Genomic DNA, 13,351 nt, shown 5'->3' with positions numbered 1-13,351 from the left:
ATTAACAGAAGAGGCAAGAGTGGGCCAGATGAGCCTCCATTCACCTTCTGCCAGTTGCCAGAAAGGCCCAGCCAACATAGTAGTGTTCAGAAGGTCAATTGCCTTGTAGCTCACTCTTTTGGCGTGCATGATGGGGAGCAGGTGTATGTAGGCACACATCCAGGCCACACTGGAACAGCAAGACCGTTTGAGACTCAAACTAGCGAAGCCCACACCAATTCATCCTGATAATGATCATTGAGTGGAGACGTAATACTAGGCGCCATTTACACGCTACACCTACATTTTGAACCGGGTCTATGGAGAATTGAAGCCTATAAGCAACAGATTTGGTGAAGGACCTCATTTATTAGACAGATGACCACTAGTTTTGGTGGTCTGGTGCTAGAAAAGAAAACTGCTACGCTCCAACAGTGTTGAAAACAACAGTTCCAATTGCAGTGCAAATACTGACAAGTTCAAAATATTTAAAATGAATTGTATGGCCCATGCATAAGCTAACAAACTATTCAATGCAAACACTATCTATGCGTAGACACAGCACCTGACGACAATACATACTGTGAGCTTTAGAGCCAGATATGCTCAACGCTCTCAAAGGATCACACTGCCATCAAGCTGGTGGAATTTTATAAACTATGGGAGCAATTTTTGGTTATTCCAATAAATTCTCCTCAGCTCATTCTTTTTATTCCTTCCGCCTGTTGAGTCGCACTCTTTGGGTCATGATCTGCATGCAAAATATAACTCATTCAGGACAGCGACATCATATTGCGGACTGTGGCCTGGAACAGCAAGCTGATCTCTGTTCAAGATCTTCATTGCTGGGTGATGGAGTTTATGCTTGGTAACTGCACCGTATTTCAAGGTGGATGAACAAATACGACAAAAAAAATAATAAATAAAAAACACATTTCTGGTTTGCTTTTTGTTTGTTAATAAAAATGTTGATAAAAAGTTTACATTGCTGGAGTTAAATCAGGTAAAAACGCAACACTGTGGTAAGGTACGCCATATTTAGCTCTGAAGCCACTACATGAAGAGCCGGAGCCGGACCCGGTCCCAAAAAGGAGAACATTCCCAAGGGCAGGTTGTTTCAGCGGGATACAGGGGGCGCAGAACAAGCAACATGCTTCTCATGTACTATTTGAATAGTCTGAGTGGCACTTTGGGCTGGCTGCACGGTCTGCCTTGCAGCGCTGCAAGGCGGTGCCCGTTGCTTGATAGATCACTCTTGCATGGCCCTTACTAGGGAATCTCAGACAGGTAAAGGCCTACATGTGCATGAGTTCCAAGCATACCAAGAGGTGACGGGTATTACACAGAGAGCAGGCCCTGTTAAGTAACCAATTAAGTCATCGATTCTATGGAATAACAAAGGTGACCATTAATTAAAAAATGGATTTGCAACTGCTTTTATAAACACTGAACTGCCACATGCAGGGAATTCCCAGTCATCTCATCACATAACAAGAACCAATATATATGCATCGCCAACACCTTTTCCACAAATGTTCTTGGTGATGCCCTTTCCATTCTGAAGCATCGAAGATTTCAACCCAATTGGAGCTGGAGTACAAAACCTGTGCATCCCTTGCCCAGGAGGTGTGGGCTCATCCACTCCTGCTTTTGGGGCTATGCAGTGTGGATCACGTGCACAGGTGGGGATGCAGTAGTGTAAAACACTTAAAACGGAAAAGAATGTAGAGCAGTGAGAAACGCAACAGGGAAATAAGCGCCGAGAAACCACTGCAAAGACGTGCTACAGAGAAGAGGGCATTTCCAGCACCTGCGACAGTCACATGAACGCCAGAGAAAGCCTCCCACGGGACCTGAATGACAGTCCCCTAAAGGAGAGTAAAGCAGGACATCGGCTTCCAGTAGGGCTACCCTGCGCATGGTCGGGGGTGACGCCAATTCTCGAAATCAGACCTACAGGGGCCGAAATAAAGATGTGATAGGGAGGAGCAGAGCCAGCAGGAGCTACCTCTGGGGAACGAGGAGCCACTGCAATGTGAGCCACATGTGTGACTTCTCAGAGATGGAAACATTACACAAGACCCATTACTACTCAGCACCGATGCGCCTCTCAATGCATCTCAAAGCAGAGAGCTAATTCATGTCCCATGCGTACGCTTGTTGGCCTGGCGGACAGTGAGGTCAAAAGTAGCTCTTGGAAGCCGACATTAAACTAACCAGGCTCTTTAGGATACAAGCAGATGCTAACCGGCTCAGAGCCATTGCGATCCCTGAGCATGCATTGAGGAATCGAAGGTTCCAATATAGAAACATTATTCTGCCAGATATGTTAACTAAGGAGCTACGTGAATCCATCCCTCAGGAAGGCAGACATTATGTTATAGCATTCAAGCGATGAATATTTCAACAATACAGTCTTAGGCGGGGAGTGGCTTACATCTTAAAAGCAGTCTGATGCAACGCAAGCGCCAGCACCAAGATAACCAGGGAAAGTACACCTCTGCAACAACGTGGACCCTCATCCTAGACCTCCCGGGATATGTACTATGTGGCAGGTTTTCCTTCCGCATGGAAGCCTCCATCAAGTGAGCGTTCAGAAAGTTGGGGAGTGAGCGCTCTAGCCACCATATTATTTCAGTTAAGTGGTTTATTTAGCCTCCGCTAGTGGTCAGATGGTCTTTTACAGTGGGACGTGGCTAGATGCAATACCCCTACGGACGGTGGGCAGTTTGTAGGGCACCATACGGTAGGCTGGTGAAGTAGTGCAGGCGGCTGTATGGGCATTGCATATAATACACAAAGATCTAGGGAATAAAAACAAATACTCGTCATTCCCTTGGCACCACCTCTGTACCGCGTACGGGTGTGTGGCAGAATTGAGCATGTGGCTCCCGGTTCCCTAAATAAAGAACAGGTGCACAGTATCACCAGAATAACCCCACACGTCTGGGTGTGGCAGTGGGAACACAGACCTGCGGAGCCTCACTGGAGAGTCACTTTCTTGCCCAGCAGCTCTTGTAAGCCTAAAAACATCACAGTCGTTTTTCCACCATTTTTATTGTCGTGCTTACACTTTGTCATATTAGCCATCGCGTTATCTGAAATACAAGACAATAAATACAACTCTTGACCTTCCAAATTATAGGTCTCGGTTTGCTCTGGATGGGGGCTGCTAAGAGCTCTGCACTGCCCAACAAAGGGATTTCTCCTCAAGGAACAATTTGAGGGTAGTAACACAGCCAGAGGAAACAATCTGTACAATGGCGAAGCATGCAGGCAGGGACAGCATCAGGGCCTTTCAACCCTTTTGGTTGAAATGGGCCCCAACGCCATCTGCCTAGGGTGACCAGACGTCCTGGTTTTGCTGTGACGTCCCAAAATTTGACCCTCTGTCCCCCGTCCCAAGAGTGTTTTTTTTAATTTAAAAACAATGTCCTGGTTTTTTTGGTAAGGGGAGGGTGAGCACTGTTAAGAGTCCCAGCTAACTGCAGGACGTTAACATTTCAAAATCGGCAGCAAAATAAATTCGATGGGAACAGAATTTTGCAGTACAGTTTAAGATCCCTGTGGGCTCGAACAATGGAGATACCAGCCACATGCATTGACCGATTGTGCCACAGAGATCTCTTTGCAAATAAGCACATGGAAAGGACTGCGGAATAAACAGTTTACTGAGTGACCCTTACAGTAAACAAACTATATTTATATCCACGAGAACTGCCAAAAAATACCATGGAATCCCGATTCCTGCTAGTGCCTGTGATGGGGGTCAGTCAGCAGCTATTCCACCCTTGGGTGCCACAGCTGACTCTCGCATACAGGCAGGGGGATCGCCAGACATTATGCTGAAATGGCCCCGACAGGTCTTCCGCAGACCCTGCCTGCAGGTTTGTACAGAGGGATAGCTGTGGTCTAAACCGCAGCGCATAATGAACATTTAGGTTTCTTGGGAACGGAAGGACATCTGGGAGTGCACAAAGTGGGATTATAGGTAATAAAAAAGGCACAACAAAAGCCGCTGCAAGTGTGTGTCCTGGGACATCGATTATCAATCAGCATCCTCAAGTTGGGGTCGCAGTGAATGCACATGGTGCGTTTTTGTTTTGGGTGCACGCGCAGAACTGCTCACAATTTTTTTTTAAACCTTCAACATTAGCGAGACAAGGAGTTAAGGCAATTCATTGTCTGGAAACTAACATACTACATTTGTCATCAACACTGTACATAAGATATTGAATACTGGAAAGAAAGACTTGAGGTATGCGGAAGTCAATTAGAGACCTTGCAAACAAGCGCACATTTCTAAACTTGCCGATCAGAGCCTAGAGCCGGCCAGAACATACCCAGTTCATGCTATGCCAACATTAAAGAAAACCAGACACATTTTATAATTTAAAGTATTATAACTAAATTACATCAATACATCCTTCAGCTTCATAAAGGTGATCCAGTAACTTCTGGGCCGGGAGAATTGCTCAGGGGGCAACACGCTGGTCTTTGAAGCAAGAACAGAGCAGCATGGGTTAAAAACCCAGTCACGCACTTAAGAGGCTGGACCATGACATTAAAAGCAATAGGATTTTTTCTTTGAGGGATCCATAAAGGAAGCCTAGACGTTTCCAATGAGGTATTCTGCCAATGCAGCATAAGATTTACTTTAAAACTAAATAAGAATCTGCTAATTGTTACTATTTACTTAACACGAATAAATAAAGAATTAAATAATAAGAATCAAGGAGGACACCCCAGAACAGCAGCAAAGGGCCGGAGAAGGCACAACTTTCATCATGTAGATTAAATCAACGTTCATTGGCATGAAGAGTCTGGGTTCAATATAGATTCTCCATGTTGTATTGTTACGGTATTTAACAGGACCAGTTTTTAATGACACTTCATTAATTTTGATTTCAGAATAACATTTAAACATGCTACTGAACTAGGCTTGACATTGCTCGAACAAGGTTTGAAATGTACACAAAAATCAAATAATTGCTATTTATACCAAAAAAAAAAAAAAAACAGTATGCTTCAAACGTTGGAAATGACCACACAGTCACCGATTCCTCAAGCCAATTTACCACCCTTTTACTGCAGATCACAACAGCTAGTACTACTGCCAAATAAAATCGCTTTCATCGAAAAGTGTCTATAAATGGATAAGGAACACACAGCGTTTAGACATTTTGGCTCATCTTACCTGGAGCAGGCTGCGACTCATTCCATTCGCTGGTAATTAAAACCTCTACAATTTTGACGTGGTGATCCACATTTTCAGAGCTGCAAAACGAGGAACTCGATCAATAGCTTGTATTTCCAATAAACAATCCACAATTCTAAACGCAATAATTCCGATAATATATGTGTTCTAAGTTACAAGACTTGCACTCTCATATTAATTACACAATGTACACTTGACACTATTTGCATATACCTTGCTATTTGGCTTCTGAACAGCAAAGGACTGAAGATTTCGGCCAGGGACTTCGCACTCAAGAGGTTTTTGCTGGAGTACTGACAGAGCTTGAAGAAATGTTTGAGCAGATATTGCAGAGTGATCCAGTACTGGGGAGGGACGATGGGAGACTTCAAGCATTTCTTCAACAGCTGGGCGCAGTCCTCAGAGTTTTGCAGTTCTGTCGGCAAACAGGCACAACGTTAGGATGGGACTCTAAAAAGATCCAAAACCGGCCCCCAAACATTCCAAATGAGTGCTATCTGCCAACAGAAAGAATATGCTGAGCCCTGCGCATGGGATACTCGGAACAGATGCAACCTTCACAGAGCAAGAGACACAATTACATTCGAGGTCAAATTGAAAGAGGAGAAAGGTTTAGTGTAAACCACAGTGTCTCCAGTCAGAGCCCGGCCTCTTGTTTAGAGTCAGAGGGGATTGGCCAGTTCTGTGATGAGCCGGCTACGTCGCAGCCACCGCATGGTAACCACTAGAATCCGTGCCTGGCACATGTGAGAATGTGTAAAACAATTCTCAAACTAGAAAAGATAAACCCCCTATTAATCTGGAGCCCCCCCCCCCCCCCCCCACACCCGCCTCATCTAGCATGCCCCTCGTCCAGTACACAGAGTCCTCATCAAACACACTGCGTTTGCCAGGACTGATAAAAAGGTTAAAAATTAGCTTTTCTCTGTATAGAAATCCTTGGAATATTTAACTATTGCCAGTGCAACGTTCTGAGCGGCGGGATAAGCAAATGGACAGCTCAATCGTGCGAGTTATGCCCACAACATACAAACATGTTACATGGAACCAGGGTCACTTTGCAGCTGGGAGAAGCTCAGGGTGCACAATGCAGCTGCTATGAATAGCTTGAAAAGCCAGGCCCCAAGTGGGCACCAATCCCACCTGTTGACTTGGGGCACATATGTAATAAGGCGCTTTTTCACATGCAAGCCTTGCACTTAAATGGGTTTGTGCTAGCTTATTGGAACATAGTCCTTGGCAGGCCAGAGGGCATAAGGAGCATTTGCGCCCACACACGGTACAATCTACTTTTAGGCAAGTTACTACAACTTGCCCTTCTATTACCAAGGAGAGCCCTGCTCTTCTGGAGCCTGGTATGCGTTTCTCCCCACCAAAAAATAGACTCGTTTCCTCCAACTGAAAAATCACTGCATTTACCATGAACTGTTGGGTCCAGTCCCATAGAAAATGCATGCCTGCGCCAACTCCTGGCCAGATCACTGCATTCTACAGGCTCCCTTAATGTACCACGTGACGCGGCCTGGGCCATTTAGTAAACACGCTTTGCTTGAGCGCATAAGGCTACCTTGGGCAGTAGACAGGATTTCATTGTAAACGTTGGCTGGGACGACGGGATTTGGCAGATCCTGCAGGTACCGCTTTACAGTGTCACATAACATTGGCAGGTCAAGCTGTTCAAACTCCACCGACGATGGATCTGGAAAGAAAACCAAGTCACTCATTAAGACAATGCTTGAACTAATGCAAACTACTCCTGGAAATGCAAAGCCGGGCAATGGCTACACACGGCGAACTTACAGAAGAGTATGTATTAACTTGGGGCGTTGATTTTCATTCAGCCACATGTAAATGAGTCCTAGGTCCATCATGCAGAAAAGGTACTGGTAACGTCTATGGCAGCATTGGACAACGCAAGTGTCCCTGCTAGGAAGACATACACAGTCTTGCCTTGCACAGCAGTCCAATTCATTGCGGGTGTCTAGGCATGATGCACGGACACTAGCGCCGCCATTTGCTACAGTCTTCCATTGCCGCCATAGACCGGACTAGTACCTTTTCTGCAGGGGTCAAGTCCGAAAAATAAAAGTGGGGGACTCAGCAAACGCAATGGGTTGTGAAGTCACCAGAAATTTGCCCAAGCAAGGTGAAATATGCACATTTCATTATATTGGATTTGCATAAACACCCAAATTGCACAGGATGAATGGCATTTGCCTTTCAGTTAATCAACACACAAAATGATATTTTCTTCCAATAGTGTTTTTGAAAACATTAAAAGGTGTGCATGGTTTACAGGCCATACTGAAATGGGACATTTCACCTTTAGTTTTATTTTTCATCAGCTTATATTGTGAAGTGTCCGGCCGGCAAACCTGCCTGCTGCAGTTCAAGTCGACTCTGGATCGAATTAAAAGAAGACATTCAATGTTTCTCATTTTAGCTGGGAAGTGGGGGGACTGAGTCCACCCTCTGAAAAATGTGTGTGCACTCCGCGTGCACCCTCCACTTGAGCCCTGCTTTTCTGCATGTTCGACCGAAGTACACCTCTTGTGTGCAGTAACTAATAAAGACTGCAGTCTGATGGTCAGAATGAGAAACTGTGGCCTGCTAGAGGTAGATTGTTTTTTGCAACAGTAAAACAGTAGCTAGAGTAATGTTCAACAGATCAGGATTATAAAGTGGTAAAACCACAGCAGGTGTGGCAGAGCCAGGTCAAACAGCGAGTGAGCGAGGGGCCATTTGTTAGGTGCCAAACCTAGAACGAAGAACCGATTTCTCTAGAGCTCTGCATTCCCTATAGCCAGTTCTGCCAGGAGGTCGTGAGGATTCTTGCAAGATTTCGGAAGAGTGCCGAACAGTATAAAGGTTCTTGTAAAAATATGTTCTTTGATTATATACAAGTAATAAAAATAAAAAAAATAAAAAATAAAAAAATAAAGCATCTGCTGCATGGAGAGCAGAGGGCTCCGCTGGCCAGCTTGTCTGATCTGCTTTGGATCAGACTGGAGCTCATGCTTTCTGGAGAGTTTCCTTCTACAATGGGCATGAACAGGAGGGTACTGAGACCTACAGTACACCGAGGTTGAGGTCTGGTAAGCATAGCTCTCTGGAGCCAAAATATAGAAGGAAGCTGCTTTATACAGAGAAATGCTTGGGATCCCAGAAGCCCCTGGGGAGGTCACTTGACATTGGGTCCAATCAGGGACGGCCTTAAGGACAGCAGTGCGCTGTGCAAAATGGCGATCCCCTACACCCCCACTGGTTAACAGGGGGCGGGGCGGGGCCAGGAAGGGCCTTTTTTTTAGCTCCAGCGAGGAGGGAATGATATTATCAGGGCGCTTCAGCAGCCCATTGTCATTGAATGAGCCCGCCACTGCGGGTGCATTCAATGACAATGAGGCGCCTGCCACGCCTTCTGCCACTACGCCAGCTCGGGGGATCCTTTGAAAGATTCCCCCGAGCTGGCGTGGGGGGTCCTAATGGCACCTTTGTCATTAGGGGCACCCGCAGCAGAGGGGCGCATTTTAAATGTGCCCGCCGCCGAGGGCGCGTTTGACGGAAACCCCCCACCCCCCGCCACTCCGCCTCTCACTACACCAGCTCTGGGATCCCTTGAAAGACTCCCCCGAGCTGGCGTGGCGGGGGCTAATGGCGCCCGGGGGGAGGGGGGTGAGGCGCCCCGTGCGGTCACCCGGCTCGCCCTCCCCCTCCCCCCAAGGCCGGCTCTGGGTCCAATGCAGTGGTGGCAGCAGTGGGCTCCTTCTGGCAGACTTGCAAAGCATCTACTATCGATTGACGCAGAAAAGAATGCCAGTCCCGCAGTAAATGCCAAGTTTACTATTCCGTTGTGAGGTATTAGAGAATCTGGTAGATTTCCTAAGAGCAGCAGGTGGTGCTTGTTCAAACTAGACTTGCAAAGCATCTACTATCGATTGACGCAGAAAAGAATGCCAGTCCCGCAGTAAATGCCAAGTTTACTATTCCGTTGTGAGGTATTAGAGAATCTGGTAGATTTCCTAAGAGCAGCAGGTGGTGCTTGTTCAAACTAAAGTCGAGGTGCTTGTCAACATTCGTGTTCCACCTTCCTGAGCCAGGCCCAGGGAACGATGAATTCACAGCCACGTGGAGATCGATCATTCTCGCTGGGGGTTCCGGGCTGGACCGTGCTGCGCCAGACCCCCAGGCGTATACTCTTCCTTCTCCACCCTGGCACTTTTTGTCTATTGTCCCCAACACGGCAAGGCGAGGGTTCATTTGCACACGTCTGCCACATTATACTGTGTACACAACAGAAGCCGCGGCGCAAATCGCAGCAATGCTGACAAACTAGTGTGCGACAAGGTCGTATAACACTGGAACTATTTTGGACAGATCTCTGTTTCAGGTGTCAATATTTTGTATTAACAGAAACTCAAACAGCGGCCAACATTCAGGGAGGGTTTTTAAAGCTACTGGCTGAAAGTATTTATCAAAACCATTTTCTCAACCACAGGTCGGTGTGCCTTATTCAGTGCAAAAGCGGAACCCAGTGGGCAACTAAGACATTGAAATACTTATCAAATCAGGCAGCGCCTTACATCGGTTGGGGGACTAAAGTAAAGGAGACACGGCAGCAGCCCTCGGACCGTCAGCAAATTATCCTATTACACAAACTAAAACCAGTCAAAAACACCAACGGCGGCATCGCCAGAACTGCTGCTTGAACTTAATGTCAGATAAACTAGAAGCCTGTCATGTTAAACAGCAATAATGTGAAATGTCATTTTTACAACGCGCTTTTTTAAGGATAACAGTAGACACGCCATTTCATATGTTATAATGTCCACACATTACAGTAACAGCGATCATGCGGCAACAAATGAAGAAATGCCACTGTAGCCATCACTTGTTTTCATCAGTCCAAGCCTACAGCTATACAACACTGCCACCTGCAGGCACACGTGCATATTGCAATACATCTAAAAGCAGAGCATGCGAGGGAAGGCACACACAATCTGTGGTTAAGAAACAAGACACAAATGACCATATGCTAACAGGGCTTTAAGTGGGGTAAGAAATCGAGGGAGGCCCTCATTTGGGGCGTGGCCTTAAAAACGTACACAAACCATAGTAAGGTACGCAAACATTTTATATATCTGTATGCATACCTTACTATGGTTTGTGTAGTATGCACGCCATCTTTCATAAACCTAGAAATATGTAATATGTTTACATTTACATATTTGCGTGCCTTACTATAGTTTGCGTACTTCAAGATGGCTTGAAAAGCACATAGACCATAGTAAGGTACACACACAAATATATAGCATTTATATATTTGTGTGCGTACCTTATAGTTTGTGCACTTTCCAAGCCATCTTTGTTAAACATTTCTAGGTTTATAAAAGATGGCTTGAAAACCGCACAATTCAATCCATCTTTAATAAAGCTTTGGCGATGGACCAAGTCTGAGGCGTCTTTGTCCGTCGGCAAAGCTTTATAAAAGATGGATTGAATTGTGCGGTTTTCAAGCCATCTTTTATAAACCTCGAAATATGTTGAGAAGTCCCCAGGTTCGCTGAGGGTTAAAGACGCCTCGATGACCTGGGCAAACAAAGGCACAGTAACTTCCTCTGGTGACCCCTTGCGCAAGAGGTCACCAGAGAAAGTTAGTGACTGACAGACGTGCCAGCCAGCTATAGCAATGCTGTGGGTGGCTGGTACTTCAGTCAGCTCGCCTGACCTATTGGCGGGTCCATCTCCCGTCGCGGCTCCACCAGGATTATGCATTCCGCCAATGTTGTGAAGGGACCGGGGGGGGGGGGGGGGGGGCCCCAGTTCAACCCCACTTTTGGGAGACTGCCGGGGCTCAGCCCCGGCCCACTTAAAGCACCGACTGCCCTTCTACAGTGACCAGGATAACGGTTTACAAAATTCTCCCATACATCATTTGGGCACAGGAGCACGGGCACATCCTGAGAAGGGCTTAGTCAGAGAATTAACGATGACGACTCGCATGAGAGGAGGCGATGGTGCAATTAGTCAGAGGTGGCGACGATGCAATTTGTGTCAGCGATTTATATTTTTAATGTAGTCCAATAAAAAAAAAAATACATCCAATTTGAAAAATGGTGTGTAAAATGAAGGGTGCCCTGTTGCAACCAATGGCTTCTTTTATTAGTAGTGCTACCAGTGTCTTCCATTCCGTTCCGACTTGTAATATGTACCTTTTTTAATTGTATGTGAACAGTTTCAAGTAATAGTATTTAAGGTTTGTGTAACTACTACAAAAAAAAAACAAACACAAAAGTAGCTACACTCACCACACTCAAGAACTTGTCTCTGTTCAGCCACACTGCTTGTCCCCGGTGTTCGGTATAGTGCTGGAGATTCGAGGCCTGTGAAAAGAGCAAGGGAAACTAAGTTGTGGGACTTGAAACAGCCACCTTTGCTGTTAAAATACAAAATCATGTCTTCTACTGAAACCACGTGCAACACGACTGATTGACAAACAGCATAAGGATAAATCAGAGGTCTGCAAAAGTTGCTCTACAGACTGTACAGACTGCAACTGCCATCACCCCCAGGCAGAAAAGTTGAGGGGAGTTCTAGTACAAACTTCTGGACCACTGAAAGTTGCAGACACCTGGTCTAGCGCAATTGCTCATAGTTGTACCCGATGTAACAGAATGTGGTCCTCTGCGTTTTCCTATTGCCTCAGCTGTACAAAATGCATCACATTTTCGCAACGATCAAGGGTCATCGTGCTTCACAGTTTACCACCTTGCAACCCCGTCATAAATGCACCTTTAAGTATACATTAATATTTAATGTTCAATGCCTAATGCAGTAGAACAGACCCTTAGGCATGTGTCGGATGAGCTGTAGCCCATCCCAGATTTTAGCAAAACAGGAAGGTGATGGCTGGAAGGTTTTGAATTAATCATAACCACGGGCAAAGCTCTGGCACCCTCGAGACCATTGTTTATCAAACTGCAAAGCCATTAAAGAAGGGGAAAAAACTATATGCAAATCAGGGTTGGTCCTACCCCAAAAGGGGCAGTCCAGCCCGAACTGCTAGGTCACATCCGTTCAGCATGAAACCACAAGCATCCCCAGACATGTTTCAGCCTTGTTGGGCGTCATCAGTGAGGAGTAGCTTGGGTCTCTAGGTCCGGCATACTCGGGACTCACGTCTGGGCATACCCGTCCCACTCGGGGTGACTTTAGCAAAACAGAAAGGTGATGGCTGGAAGGTTTTGAATTAATCCAGAGGTTAAGATTCATTCTAAACCTTCCGGCCATCACCTCTTTGTTTTTGCTTTGTCACCCTGAGTGGGACGGGTATGCCCAGACGTGGGTCCCGTGCCTGCTGGGCCTAGAGACCCAAACTACTCCTCGCTGATGAGGCCCAACAAGGCCGAAACATGTTTGGGGATGCTTGTGGTCTCGTGCAGAAGGGATTTGACCTAGCAGTTCGGGCTTGACTGCTCCTTTTAGGGGTTGGAACAAGCCTGATTTGCATATGGTCTTTCCCCTTCTGTAATGTCTTGGTAGGCGAAGAACGATGGTCTGGAGGGTTGCCCAGAGCAATGCCAGAGGTTAAGATTCCTTCTAAACCTTCCAGCCATCACCTCTTTGTTTTTGCCCATCACATGTTTACATATTTTAAAAACATAGGTGAGCGCCAGTAAACATCCAGTTGCAACTTACATAAAATGTGCCCCCTTTGCGGCAGTACCCCAGCTTCTAGCCTGAAACCACAGCCGATCGAAACATGGCAACGAGATTCACTAAAAGGCAGATTTCCCCCCCATCCGCCACTTCGGGATACATCGACTACAATGTCTACCCCAACAGGACGAATGAAGGAAGACAGGAACGTAAGGCGTTTTTAGGAGGCTTTCATGACTGAACATCGACTGCTTGGAAGATGTGCCAACTAGGTCACTGATCTGGTATATTCTTGTTGACATTGATTTTTGCACGCAGTAGTACATCGTTTAAGAAACGTGCATGTTTCGGGGTGTATTTCTGGTTTCCCATAAAGATCTATTCATCTTGTAAATTAAAATCAATGGTTAGCCATTGTATTGCGTGAGATATACAGGTGCATTGACTTTTTAAGTGTACATTTTGTGTTACTAATCTTTAAAAAATGGCACCCCAGAG

At 46.0% G+C, this 13,351-nt stretch overlaps 1 protein-coding gene across 2 annotated transcripts in view; it reads right to left on the bottom strand.

Moving 5' to 3' along the window:
* The window catches only part of PIK3R1 (phosphoinositide-3-kinase regulatory subunit 1), a 157,075-nt gene that overhangs the window by 17,350 nt on the left and 126,374 nt on the right, over positions 1 to 13,351 (bottom strand). For both annotated transcript variants that reach the window (XM_069627386.1, XM_069627387.1), the window contains exons 3-6: positions 11,503 to 11,577; positions 6,765 to 6,896; positions 5,411 to 5,612; positions 5,177 to 5,256 (exon numbers count right to left, since the gene is read on the bottom strand). In XM_069627386.1, coding sequence (XP_069483487.1) covers positions 5,177 to 5,256; positions 5,411 to 5,612; positions 6,765 to 6,896; positions 11,503 to 11,577 — 489 coding nt within the window. The remainder of the gene's footprint in view (positions 1 to 5,176; positions 5,257 to 5,410; positions 5,613 to 6,764; positions 6,897 to 11,502; positions 11,578 to 13,351) is intronic.

Source organism: Ambystoma mexicanum, chromosome 6p (assembly GCF_040938575.1).
Source record: "Ambystoma mexicanum isolate Mex_15411 chromosome 6p, UKY_AmexF1_1, whole genome shotgun sequence".
Lineage (NCBI taxonomy): Eukaryota > Metazoa > Chordata > Amphibia > Caudata > Ambystomatidae > Ambystoma > Ambystoma mexicanum.
This window is presented reverse-complemented; position numbering and strand designations above follow the sequence as displayed.